The following is a 13,106-nucleotide window of genomic DNA, read 5'->3' as shown; positions in this document are numbered from 1 at the left end:
TACAACATCTAGCTTTCCTGTTTTTGGTGATGCTAAGATTGATCAATGTTTTCAAATGGTGACAGTAAAATTCTCCATTAACCTTTCTCCTAATGGTTTCATCTAATGATGATCAGTGCCTAAATAAATTATTTCACTACTTTTATTACCTGGGATTCTTTTATTATCTGGGATTCTTCAGTGAAAAGCAACTTTATCTCACCACGTATGGGCCATTTCCCCCGTGAAATACAGGGGATAGGAAAAGTAGGATAAATGCTCACTCACTGAAAGCTTTAGCTCTCTGATTTCCTCTTCACCCAGTAAGATCTTATTTAAGGATACCCAGTAAGTGACGTGATTTGAAACAAGGCAGTCTGATGCCAATGCTCCCCTTCACTCACTGCACTAATACCTTGACTAGTTTGTTGATCACAGATTTGAGTTTCTAAAGGGCGTAGTGAAAGGATTTGAGTGGGGATAGGGCATGGGGAAGATTGAGCTAAGATTTCTGATAGGGATGGAGATAAATATGGATGTGAGCATAATTGGATTAATCTAGCCAGAGTCTCTTGTTAGAGTCTACTCTGAGTGCTTATTCTGCAGCCCTAGATGGTGTGGCTATTGTGAAAGCAGTTTTCTTACCAAGAACAGGAAGTGCTATGAAGACTTCTGAGCTTCTTTAATGTTTTCCTCCTCTCTGCTCTTGGACAATTCTTATACATTATATAGGCTTTAACTTAAATGCCACTTCTAGGAAAAGCTTTCCCTAACCTCTTCTACCTTATGTAGAGAAGTTGCAGCCCTCATACATTGCTGATCAGAATGTAAAATTGTGCAGCTTCTGTGAAAAAAAGTTTGGTGGTTCCTCAGAAAGTTAAACAGAATTACCATATGAGCCAGCAATTCTACTCCTAGGTATTCACCCCAAAGAATTGAAATCAGGGACCTAATCGGTACACAGGCCTGTACATCGATGTTCATAGCAACATTATTCACAATAGCCAAAAATAGAAACAACAAATGTATCCATAAATAGATGAATAAATAAACAAAATGTATTTGCAACAGAATATTATTCAGTCATAAAAAGAAATGAGATTCTAATATATTCTACAACATGGATGAACCATGAAAAAGTTATGCTAGGTGAAATAAGGGCAAATATTGTATGATTCCACTTACGTAAAATATCTAAATCATAGGGACAGAAAGCAGATTAGAGGTTACCAGGGACTGTGGGTAGAGGAGACTCTAATGGTTAGAGTTTCTGTTTGGAAAGATGAAAGGTTGGTGAAAGATTATTTAGAAATAAATAGCGGTGATGACTGCACAAGATAATGACTGTAATATTAATTACCTCTGAATTTTAAAATGGTTAAAATGGAAAATTTTATGTTATATGCATTTATTTTACCCAATTAAACACACACACACACACACACACACACACACACACAAAAAAAAAGAAACCCTGCTATGCACTCCCATGTCATCCTATCCTTTAGCATTTTCTTCTTACCCACTAGGATGCAGATTCAGTGAGGATAAGGTCTCTGCATTGCTCACGTTGTGCCCAGCACTTAACATAGTGCCTAGCCAATAACAGGCTCTCAATAAATATTTGTTACATTAATGATATATATTAAATAAATGTTATTAATTAAAATTGAATATCAGAATGGCTTGGCCTGCCCTACCTCTACATCTTTTTTATCTGTTAGGGCAAAACCCCAAACCAACACCCAAAGCCTAAAAACTTGAATAGATGAGAAAATAGGCTTTCCAAAATCTAAAATTTAGGTCTCACACAGACATGTGAAAATCCATGAGAAAAGTTAATACATTTAAATCTTTATACTTAGGAGAGAAATAGGAATCATAGGAGGCACTCCTTAGGGTAGAAAAAGATACTGTCATTAGCTGTATGTGGCTGAACATTAATGAAATCAGCAGCTTCCAGCTGAATGGCCTGACCCAGATCTGTCAGGCCATATTTGGCTCTATAGAAAATATGTCTTGTCTACTCAGTTCTTGGGGAAAGAAAAATCTGTGGGCTTTTTGAGTTATCTGCACAGAAATACAGCTTATTGGGAAGCAATTATGCAGAAGATATTTTTTGTTTTTAATTTTAATATACATGTGCATATATATTTTTTTGAGGGGGTGGCTGTGCCATGCACCTTGTGGGATCTTAGTTCCCCGACGAGGTATTGAACCAGGCCCTCGGCAGTGAAAGCACAGGGTTGTAACCACTGGACTGCCAGGGAATTCCCAATTTTACTATATTTTTAAAGAGGTGATATATTCACATGGTTCAAGAGTCAAATGATACAAAATGGGATAAGCTGAGAAGTTTCCTTCACACTCCCATCCTTAACCAGCCCTGTCCCCACACTCATCCACACCACTAATAAACACTTTCTTTTTAGCATTTCTTTTTTCCAATATTTATTTATATAGATGGGGGTACATATGTTTACATTCTTATCCCCCCCATTCTCTCCCCCTTACACAAAAGTAATATATGATAGATATTCTGCACGCTGTTTGTTTGTTAAATAAATTTATTTATTTTATTTATTTATTTATTTTTGACTGCGTTGGGTCTTTGTTGCTGTGCACAGGCTTTCTCTAGCTGTGGCGAGCAGGGGCTACTCATTGTGGTGGCTTCTCTTGTTGTGGAGCACGGGCTCTAGGCTTGCGGGCTCTAGAGCGCAGGCTCAGTAGTTGTGGTGCATGGGCTTAGTTGCTCCGCAGCATGTGGGATCTTCCTGGACCAGGGCTCAAACCTGTGTCCCCTGCATTGGCAGGCAGATTCTTAATCACTGTGCCACCAGGGAAGTCCCTGCACCCTGTTTTTTTCCTCTACATGTATTCTGGAGATATTTCTATATCAGTATACAGATAGCTTCCTTTTTCTTTCTTCCTTTTTCTTGCTTTTCTTTTTTTTTTCTTTTTTTTTCTTTTTTTTGCATTTGCAATGTATTCCAAGGTATGGAGGGCCCACAGTTTATTTAATTGGTTCCTTATTGATGGTATGTAGGGTATTTCCAATCTTTTGCTATTACAAACAATTCTGTAATGAATCATCTTAAACATTAAAGGGAAGATTATTTTACACTACTGCAAATAAGAGTGGATTAGAAGCATTAAATAGGGAGAGTCTGGCAAATAGCTAGGATAAGTCCCTTTGTTGAACTGAGGAGTGAGGGGGTTGGAGAAGGGGCATTGTAGTTAGTTGAATGTGTAATGAATGACCAGGGAGTTCTGTCCAAGGGAAAATTTTTTTCTTGGATTAGTTTTTGCCAAATGGGATAAACAGAAGGTTTGAAAGGAACAACATCAAGTAGGGAGACTCATCTGTATAGCCCTAGGCCCTTAAATTTAATAAGATGTTCTTAATGTTTGGAAAATAATATCCAGTTTGTCCTTAAGGAGATGGACAAATGATTAGAAAAGTCCATTCTTGGCCACCTCCCAAAATTCCAACAACTTTTTTAAGAGGCTAAGATTGAAAAAAAAAAAAAAAGACTCCCTGCCTGATAAAGCCCTGTCAATCTAAGTCGATGTGGTACAGCAGACACTGTTGGTGGCCCACCCAACATCCATCTCCCTTCATCCTTGCTGGCAAAGCCCTGATTTTGTCAGGTAGACCCATGTACTATATGCCACAGAGATTGGCTTCATTCCTATTCTATCCAGGATCCAGGCAGATCCTGATTGGTCCAAGTCAGTCATGGTGGCAACATTGCCCATGAAGATGTTTGGTTGGGGTATTTGCATATGGCCCAGTTTTGGCCAATGATAATGAAGACAAGTCATCTGGTGAGCTTTGGGGAGAGTAGTTAGGGTCGTGGCCCTCTTTCCTTTGTTCACGTGCCAAGAGGTAGTATCTCAAATGTCTGCCCAGTTCTCTTGATGTTGTCATAGTTTGGAACAGAGAATCATTCCTGCCCCGACCCAGCCACAGCTACTCCACAGGTATCTGAGTCAATGAGGGCTGGATAGAACAGCAGGCAGGCACCTGGGCAGGTATTCCTTCAAACAACGTTCTTTAAAGGTTTAACTTCAATGTAGTGGAGTGGGGGAGAAATAGATTTTCTATCAATACTTTGATTATTAGAAACAAATTAACTTCAGTTAATTTTCACTAAGTGAAATGGAGACAGTGTTGTGAAAACATCAGCCAGTCAGTTCACTTTTCCTGTAGTTCTCCTTCCTTTTCTAGCTCTCTTTGATTTTTTTTTGAACCAGACAACTTCCTTAGAGGCACACTGAAGGGCTTACAGTGTAGGTAACACAAAAGATCACACTTAGCTACACAGCGCTAGTCACACCTTATATGGTTTTAGAATCTCTGTTCTATGGATTTTCATTTTAGGGTTACTGCTTGTGGATGCCACGGACAAATTCACTAGGGATCTAGGTCTGCTTTAGAAAGGAGTTTTGTTGTTTTGTTTTAAAATTTCTCCTCAAGGACAGTAATTTGGAGGTGGCTGATTTACATTTTGACAGTTTGTTCCAATGATAAGCATGGCTTTACAGATGAGCATGCCACAAAAACTAATCTAGTTGCCCATGCCCTAATCTGGTCTGGGTCACAGATTAAATACAAGATAAGCACTGAGAGTGGAATTACAAAGTGCTGTGGATCACAGAGCGGGGGGGGGGGAACCCAACCAAACAAACAAACACAAAAAACAGTGCCCTTTTGTGGCTGGTTAGAAGGTGGTTTGTATGCTGAGAAAAAGCATTAGTTTTAGCTCCAGACAGCAGGTCCAGCTACATAATTTGCTGTGCCCAGCATAAAATGAAAATGTGGAGCCCCTTGCCACACAATTATTAAGAATCTCAAGGCAGCAGCAGTAGAACCAAGTGCAGGTTCCCCGTGCAGGTGGCACGTCCATGAAGCCGGTCCTGCCAGAGGGGATTGGGTTCAAATTTCACCCCTGCCACCCCAAAACTTCCTGGCTTTGGGCGAGTCACCCTCTCTCTCTGAGTCTCATTTTCTATCTATAAAATAGTGATAATTGAACCTCCCTTGAAGAGTTGGTATGAGGGTGACATGAAAAGCACTTGACACATGATAGGTGCACATTACTCTTACTTTCTTCCTTTGTTTTGTGGGCTCCTTTCCTCAGCTGTTCTCTAGGCATCCATCTTTGATCTTCTATTCTCGTTACCCACTTTCTTTTCAATATCTTTCAAAAGGGTATTAGAGTGAGCATTATGAAATGGCCCACATCTAATCATTTGTAACCTACAAAGTGGCAATTTTATATGGTTCAACCTAACACAAACTCCTTAGCATGACTGAACAGCATTGTCCTTAGACCCGGGCAACTGAGACCCTTTCTTTGCGCCCACATTTTAGGGAGCATGCACCTTACCCATCCCCCATGCTCTTCCAGACGCACCCTTCCCTCCTAATGAAGAGCCCAGGTGGCCAGTCCTCTGCTAGCCCACACTCCTGTACGAGGATCCCAGAATTCCCTGCTCAAATGGCCCTCAGGACCCGTTTGGCCTTTGCCCAGGAGCCTCTTCCTCCTCCTCGAAGGCTAGGCACAAAAGTTGAATGGGAGAGATCATCACCCGACCCCGACAGCTGTTTGGGCGGAGCTTGCACGGGCCAGCGAGGGTGGAGGAGGGGGCGGGAAGAGATGCTGGCACGCATGCGCACGAGTCTTTTCGCAAATCCGCCTGAACCTGCATGCGAGGAGGAGCAGGGCTCGTCTCTGGCTCCTGTTTGTGCACTTGCCAGTCTCCTCCCGCCTCTCTTCTCTTCTTTTTATCTGTAGAGATGCTTCTCCGCACCTCCTCCCAACTACTTATGATTTCCAAGTATTCTGGACATTTTTAAAAACCTCTGTGACTTTCTACACGATGCTGAAATCTTTCTCCCTTTTCAACACCTGATAAAATTGTACCAGTTATTTAAGAACCAGCTTATATATCAACTTCTGTGTTAGTCACCCCCGGCAGTCCTCTCTACCATCCCAACACTTACCCTCAGGCTTTTAACTCTGTGTGTGTGTGTGTGTGTGTGTGTTTTACCCACTGTGATCTCATAACACCCCTTGTGAAAACACATTACACTGGATGTGACTGCTCTTTTGCCCCTGGGCTAGACTGTGTGGGAGCTCTTCCACGGCAGAAAACATGCTTCTTTATGCTTATTCTCAGTGCCCACCGCCAGAGCTTGGTACTCAGTAGATAGTCAATATATCTTTCAGTGTGATGTTGTCATCAAAATCCCGGCTCCCCAGTGACTAACTGGCCTTGAGCAAATTACTGAAACTCAGCTTCCTCTTATTTGAAACAGAAATGAACACTATTAGCTTCTTCAGTGGTGCTAAGGATTAAATAAAACAATACATTGAAAGTGCTTCAGCACAATGATAAATAGTATGGACTCAGTAAAGGGTAACCTTGATCAGCTCCTATATAGATTCTGATTCTTGGTCATGTGTAAGAGGAAGTAAATAGTCCTTTCAAGACAGCAAGGTGGATCCTTGGAATTTGTATTTAATAGCACAATCTTAATAGAACTGTGAGAAAACAGGTTTTAAAAATTGCTTTAGGTAAGGCAAGTGATGCTTAAAATTGTTTATTTAAAAGGTACCAAGTAACATTTTTTAATAAATTCAAATCATTAGGTAACTCTTGGCACTAAATGGGTGAGAAAAATACTACACTGCAGTCTATTTTGGGAAGTATTCATAATAATGCTTCTATGTCAACTAAATACAGGGAAATTAATTAAAACTACATAAAGTGTAGTTTTACATCTACCTCTTTAAGAACTTTGCATAAATATATATAATAGCTATTATCTGTTTTTATCATTACACATTTAAGTATTCCTACAAAAATGATGTAAGTATACATATATACATTCCATTTAGATGGGTTTTTTAATAAAAGGAAAAAGTTGCAAGAAAGTATGTTACTAGAAACACAACAATCACTATGTGTTGCTATATGTATCATATCCAGTGTGCTATGACCTATTACCCCAAACTGGGGACTTTTGTCTAATTAGCATATTGTGCAATATTAAATGAAACTACTGATGTTTGCTTTTTTGTACCTCTAAATCCTATTTTTATTAAGGAGAAAAACCAAGAAAATGGAATGTGATCTAAGCTTGCAGGAAAAATTAAAATGGGTTGGTTTTACTTACTTGATTCTTACTGCTCGTATAGACTGACTATAATAAAGTTTGCCTACTTTGGAAAAGAATTTAATGAGCTCAATTCTTGTTCTCCAATCTAGTGCAAATAAAGTAAAATAGAAAGGATACTGCCATAAAGCAGGTGAAGCAAGCAACTGTTTGGCCCGTTGCAAAAATCAGACACTTTTCTGCAAGTTATCCATGCTATTAATATACTATTAACTGTTATAGCAGTCTCAACTACGGGAGATTACAAGGCTACCTATCTACAAGGGCTAATTATGCTATTTTTTTCTTTTCACAGTAACACATCCCATTGCACTTTTAAGATCCACTCAAGTCCATAACGGCTGCTAATTTTAAAACTTAGGACACATGAAGATATCTGAGGTTGAGAATGAATAAGTTATGGGGGAGGTGGAGATAGTGATAGTAAACTTAGGAAGATTTCAAAGGCACAGAAACAAATTTGGTAAATCTCATGTATTCTAGGTGGTAGGACTGAAAATTAGTGTTATCCTGACAATGGCAACAACAATATCATAGTAAAGTAGTTTTTCTTTGAGTGGTCTCTTGTACTTAAAAGTAGAATAAATGGAATCCCATCTTTACTCTTGCCACAAGGCACAAATACTTGATTTCTAAATTGGAGGCCAGAGGAGCCAGAAACTTCCTTATGGAAAGAGATGGCGGAGTTTGGCGTTGAGTTCTCTCTCCTTGTTTAAAAGATCCAGGCTGTGCTTTTTGAAGGCTTCAGACTGCAGCCTGAGTTCATCGTAGGCCTTCTGGATACCATCTACCCTGCGCTGGAGTTCCCGGACTCTCAAGTTACTGTCCACGGCCACTGCCTCTTGTTCAAACCTCTCTAGTGCATGCCTCCTGGCCACATCAGCCGTCTCCAACTTCTCCTCAAGCTGGCGGATCTCTGCTTGCTTGTTCTGAAGCACCTTGCCCCTCTCCATGGACAGCTGCAGCAGCTCGTCTTTCTCACAAGTGACGGCCTGCAGCCTGGCCTGCAGCTCCCGGTTGAGCTGGCTGTGTGCCTGCTCAGCCTTAGCCATCCGCTCCATGGCCTGCTGGTGCTGCTGCCTGAGGCTCTGCAGCTGGCTGTGCAGCTGCTCTGTGTCCTTGGTGTGGGCGCAGGCCTGCTGGCTCTGGCACAGCTCCAGCAGTTTCTTCTCTCGGGCCTGGGCCTGGCAGGCCTCCTGAGCGCTCCTCTGTTTCAGAGACTCCAGCTCCTCGGTGAGGGCCTCACTCCGGTCAGTGAGCTGCAATACTTTGGCCTCCTGGTCCTTCAGAGCCTGGCTGAAGAGGTGGTCATTCTCCATCCTCAGCCTCTCATTCTCCTCTCTCAGCTTGATGTTCTGACTTTTGTGTTCATCCTTGAAGCGGATCATCAACTCATGGTTGGCTGCCAGGATCATAAAGCGTTCCTCCAGCCTCTGGGCCTGCTCGCTCTTGGCCTTCAGCTTCTCAGCCTCCTGCATCCTCTTCTCCTCCAGCTCTGTGTTGAGCAGCTCCAGAATCTGGCAGCGCTCCAGGGCCTCGTCTGACCTCCGCTTCAGGATGCAGATGAGCTGGGACTGCTCCTGGATGCGGGAGTATAGCATCACCTTCTCACTCTTCTCCTCCTCGGACAGTCTCCGGAGGTTTGCCAAGGCTTCCCTCAGACCATCCAGTTCCTTAAACTCCATCTCCTCTTCCTGGTTTTCTAGTTTTTTGTTTTGCTTATCTAAGGGTTCCTCAGAGGGTGGGGTGTCCATCCTGAGAGCCGTCTCTTCCTGAAGCATCAACACTCTCCTCTACTATCGGCTGACTGCACAGCCTCCCTCTCCAGATTTCAAAAGCCGCAGTGTTGCTAGGGACTCCTGGCAATGTCTAGCAGTTGTTTTTTCACCCAGTAAGGAGCCCTGTGATTGGTGGACAGGTCTTCAGAATGCTGTGAAGTAACAACAGGGGGACCCCGGTGAGTCCAGAACCAATCTGGTCAGGTTATACTTGCCTTTCTAACCAGTCACAGCTCTCAGCACAGTGTCTGGCCTGTTCTGTACAGAGATGCCAAGCCACTTGATTTCCAGCCAGCATCAAGGGAAGAAGCCTGACTCCACATAATTTCTTGTGGGAGTAAACAAATCAAGCAGTGGTGACATATTCCTCTTCCCTCTCCCTGCTTCACTGGTCATGAGAATAAAGTCCTCTCTGTGGAAAGGGTTGGCTCCTTAAAAAATTTGCAATCTATAAATACAAGGTAGCAGTAGTACTCTGAGAGCGGTGATCCTAAATGTCTGTGAGTTTGTACCTGTAGTGTTTAACACACCTCAGTGAAAGAGCAGACCCCAGAGAAATTTCTTTTGTTTCCTGAAGCATTGTCCCCAACTGGGAATACATTTTATTAGCCATTCAGCACTCCCTGTTTTACCCACTGGCACAGTAGGGTTACAGAGGAAAGCTTAATGGACAATATAGACGTGATAAACATTAAAACAGAAAAAAAGATTCAAATAAGGCTTACCTTATACACACCAAAGTCAATTCCAGATGGATTAAACAGGTAAATGTAAAGACTAAAATGAAAACAAAGAATTAAAAATGGGAACTAGAGGAAAATAAAGGGAAGCATTAAAGTTCTGGGTCAGGAAGGACTTTCTTAGCTTAAATATTATGTAAGAGATGAATAAGGTAACACTTAATTTGACTTAAACATCTAAAGTTATATATAATTTAAAATATTGTGTGACTCTGAGGTCCCTCCAGCCCCTTCCTCCTCAGGACCTGCTTTATGTTTTCGTTTTATTCCCTAGTCCAACACCAGCTACTGACATTTCCCTAGCAGGCCCTGTCTGTAGGTGTTCGATCTGCCTAGAATGCTTTTTCCCACTTTGTCCCTTGCGGCTCCAGTAATTTACTCAGCATTTTATACTTAGGTAAGAATCACCTCCTCTTGTGAGACCTCTCCTAGCCCCTAAGGGTAGATGTGATCACTTACCTCTTTTAGTGCAACCACTCTAGCCTATTTGTACTTCCAACAGAGCATCTGAAAGCCTTACTGCACTCATCATTTACTCCCCTGCCTTCCCCTGTTAAACTCTGAGATCCTTAGGGGCAGGAACTGTGTCTGTTTCATCCTTGATGACTAGACCAATGCCCTGGGGAGACTCAGATAATTATATGTTGAATGGATGTTGAAGGCAAAATTCAAATAGAGAAAAATATCCACCATAAATATGACAGACAACAGATTTATATTTTTACAAAGAGCCTGTACAAATCAATAAAGCATTAACATCTTAAAAGAGAAATAAACAATTGAATTCACAGATGAGGGGACAGAAATGGCCAAGAATTGAACCCTATCAGGTGTCCAATAAATATAAGTTAACATTAGATATCACTTCATCTATCAAATTAGTCAAAAATTTTCCCCTTCTTTTAAGATGACCCAGGACTGGTAAGGGTATAGTGAAATAGGTGCTCTCTTATACCATGGTAAAAGTCAATTGATGTATTGAAAACTTAAAACGCCTTTATGCCTTTTGAACTAATGATTGTCCGTCTGGGGGAGATCTTTGCTGAAAGAAAGACCATTTTTCTGAAAGAAAAAGTTCTGCTCAAAGTGTGGTTTATAACGGCTAAAAGTTGGAAACCAAAATGTCCAAAAAAGAGAACATTTTAAGAAAATTATGATATTTTCATATAATAGAATATTATGTAGACATTAAATATTATCATGTTTATAGGTAATTTAATGGCATGGAAATACTTGTGTTTGAAAGATAATTGAAAAAAGCAAGATTAAAAAGTTAAAATTTAGAATGATCTTAATGATTTGAAAACTTAAGCACAGAGTAAAAAGAGTTAGCTATTCCTGCAATCACTGTTATGTCTGTGTTCAGACTTAATTTTTCAAGTCATGATGATAAGAAAAAAGCCTGGGGTGTTATTATACATGGATGGATTTTTAAATGCTTCAGGTTTCACTTGGAGCAAAATAGATCTGAAAGAAGAGTTTGAGATTTTTGCTTTGGCCTCAAAGACCAGGATCTCCTGTCCCAAATCCTGAATCTGTCTATCAGGGAAAGCTTTCACCAGCAAAAGGCTGGGAAAATCTCCTGAACTAAAATTTTAATAACTTAAATTGTAGGTTATTTAGGGTTTATGAAAGTGAATTTAAAAATGTGAGTGAAACTTATTTTTAATTTCCCCCTCACATCTCTTCTTCACTTTTCCTTAAATTTCAAGCTTTCATACACTGAAATGGAACTTGAAAAGTTGAGGCAAGTGACTAGAAAATTAGAATAGTCCTCTTCATTTAAATAAAAGGGTCAGACATACATTGAAAATTTTATTTGCTGATTATCATATATGGTTGTCTGATGTAGTAAAGTGAATTCACAGAATATGTCTCCTAAGAAAAGAAAAGAGGAAAAATACTCAAGATGTTAATAGCAGTTGTTTCTTGAGGATGAGCTTATGGATGCTTTCCCCTCTCTTTGTACCTAAGTCCCTTGCACATAATGGATGCTCAATGAAATCTGTTGATTAAATACATTTTCTACATTAGGAATATTTTATATATCTCTTCTACATTAAAATTATTTTAAATATTAAATTCATAGATCACTTGTCAAGGTTAAGAATCTCAAAAGATCCTAATCAGTACTCATTCACTGATTTATTCAACAAACATTTGTAATGTATGGTGCAGTGATAGATGCTAAGTATACATTAATAAATTTGGTATATCACTCTTCTCAGAGAAATTTCAGTTTAGCAATAATGACTTTTGGTTCCTTTCTGCCATGGTTTTCTTTGTTATGCCATTTTCCCAACTACCTTTGACCCTGAAGGTATCCAGTATATTCCCTTTCCAGAGGTCCAAGTCATGAACCTTGGCCAACGAGTTCCCTCCACTTGTCTTTGTTAAGTCTTTTAACATCTCCTTTTTAAAGCTGCTATTTACAGAGTTCTTCTATATGCCCTACATAGTACTAGGCATTTGTACATCCTCTCTCATTTAATTCTGACAATATTCTTGAAACATAGGCATTATTATCCACATTTTATAGTTGGCAGGGAACAAAGAAACTAATGCACAGAGAGGTTAAGTTGTCCCAAGTCGCTCAGAGAGTAAGTGATAGAGACAGAATTCAAACCCAGATTTTTTGATACCGAACCCCATGGTCTTTAGTTCATCATTCATTCATTTGCTTAATCATTCATTCATTCAATTCACATACTGAGTAACTGTTATGTCCAAGGTTTGCAGTCCCAGCTCTTAAGATGATTACAGTCTAATGATGGAGACAAATAATAGAAAAACAGCAATTCAGTATGATATCTGCTAACATAATCATGGATAAATTGGACACATCACTTTTCTCAAAGAATAAATACAGGGGCACAATGATCTGAAGTCTGATCCCACATCCTGACTGAGGTGCTGAATGTGAAGAGCGAGAGTCTTCTTTTTGTAAGGCTGAAGGAGAACCAGTTCTTTTGGAACAAGTCAGCCAAAGAAGTGGAAGGAATGTTCTGTGATTGGATCAAATGTGTGGGAGCATTTGTTTTGTAAAACAAACTAGTGAAATTAGTGAATGAGCCTGCGGGGGAGTGGAGACAGGAGAGGAGATAGGAGAGCAATCCCAAAGGAGAATTCTTCCTGGGGACAACTTAACCTCTCTGTGCCTTAGTTTCTTTGTCCCCTGCCAATTATAAAATGTGGATAATAATGCCTATGTTTCAAGAATATTGTCGGAATTAAATGAGAGAAGATGTACAAAGGCCTAAGAGTACAGAGAAGGCAGATGTTCAGGGACTTTTTACTTAAATGGTGAGTATGGATGAGAGATGTACAAAGAAGTCCAAGCAAGTTCCCTGGACGTAAGCCTAGGCTAACAGTAATCATGCTTTGGTGGGCTCCTAGGCCATATGAACAGGTTATGCAGTTCCC

General features: G+C 40.3%; 1 protein-coding gene across 1 annotated transcript; it reads right to left on the bottom strand.

Annotated features, from left to right (window-relative positions):
• Nucleotides 1-7,807: 7,807 nt before the first annotated feature.
• On the bottom strand, nt 7,808-8,946 carry CCDC89 (coiled-coil domain containing 89). The gene has a single exon (XM_059068518.2). It carries the CDS (start codon nt 8,944-8,946, stop codon nt 7,831-7,833), a length of 1,116 nt encoding a protein of 371 aa, XP_058924501.1. The 3' UTR covers nt 7,808-7,830.
• Nucleotides 8,947-13,106: the final 4,160 nt, after the last annotated feature.

Source organism: Kogia breviceps, chromosome 7, assembly GCF_026419965.1.
Source record: "Kogia breviceps isolate mKogBre1 chromosome 7, mKogBre1 haplotype 1, whole genome shotgun sequence".
NCBI classification, from domain to species: domain Eukaryota; kingdom Metazoa; phylum Chordata; class Mammalia; order Artiodactyla; family Physeteridae; genus Kogia; species Kogia breviceps.
Note: the sequence above shows the minus strand (reverse complement) of the source record. Positions and strands in the feature narration are given on the sequence as shown.